The sequence below is a fragment of the Phalaenopsis equestris genome, unplaced genomic scaffold, assembly GCF_001263595.1.
Source record: "Phalaenopsis equestris unplaced genomic scaffold, ASM126359v1 Scaffold001116, whole genome shotgun sequence".
In the NCBI taxonomy this organism is placed as follows: Eukaryota; Viridiplantae; Streptophyta; class Magnoliopsida; order Asparagales; family Orchidaceae; genus Phalaenopsis; species Phalaenopsis equestris.
Window position 1 is genome coordinate 6,628 of NW_018165555.1, and position 936 is coordinate 7,563.

At 50.9% G+C, this 936-nt stretch overlaps 1 protein-coding gene across 1 annotated transcript in view; it reads left to right on the forward strand.

Moving 5' to 3' along the window:
* Nucleotides 1-521: 521 nt before the first annotated feature.
* The window catches only part of LOC110033259 (WD repeat-containing protein RUP2-like), a gene marked incomplete at its 5' end in the record, with an annotated part of 1,058 nt that continues 643 nt past the window's right edge, over nt 522-936 (forward strand). Inside the window, 1 exon segment of the mRNA XM_020737184.1 lies at nt 522-936. Within this exon segment, the coding sequence (XP_020592843.1) occupies nt 522-936 (415 nt within the window).

Here is a 936-nt window from a genome sequence, read left to right on the forward strand (position 1 = left end):
TTTGATTAGAAAATATTATATTCAATTATAAGTTGTAACAATGACACATGTAATGTGCATAATTATCTCTCATTTATAAAGCTTTTGGATAAAATAATTAAGAATAACAATGAATCCAAGCCACAATGCAAAACATAAATAAATAAATAAATAAATATAGCATTAACCAATAGCTCAAGAAATAAGAATAATTAGTACTAATCTTCACTTTAAAAACTAAGTATTAGTCATTATAATTGTGATTAGACCGCTGTCAAGCCAATCATAATTCAGAACACTTCATCCAACTACTCAGACCCAAAAAAAGCAATTTTTTCTTTTCCCTATTATACATTATCCCTCTCCTCTCCTCTCCTCTCCTCTCCCTGCCCACCCTCCTCTCCCACCCCACACCTCCCATGGCGCATGGACTATGAACCCGGCGCCTCACCAAGCAGACTCCGACGAACCTCATCGACGAAGAACCAGAGCTCGCTCCGATTGGGATTTCCACCTTGCCGCCGTCATCTGCGGGCCCCCGCCCGCCTCCGATATCATCGGGGCCATCGAACTCGACCCCTCCGACCGTCTCCTCGCCACCGCAGGAATCGCCCGAAAGATACGTATTTACACTCTTGCCACTCTCCTCCCTCCCAACCCCCCTACCTCCGCATGCGACTTCTATCTCTGCACTCCCGCGAAGCTCAGCAGCCTCCGTTTCCGTCCCGCCGCCGCCTCCCTCCTCCTCGCCGCCGCCGACTACGACGGAGTCGTGACCGAATACGATCTCGAGACCCGCGCTTCGGTTTCGGAGCGCGACGAGCACAGCGGCCGGCGAATATGGAGCGTTGATTTCTCCTCCGGCGGGGATCTCGGCGCTTCCGGCTCGGACGATGGGGTGGCGCGGGTGTGGGACCCGCGGTGTCACGATAGGGGAACGGCGGTTCACGCGGGAAC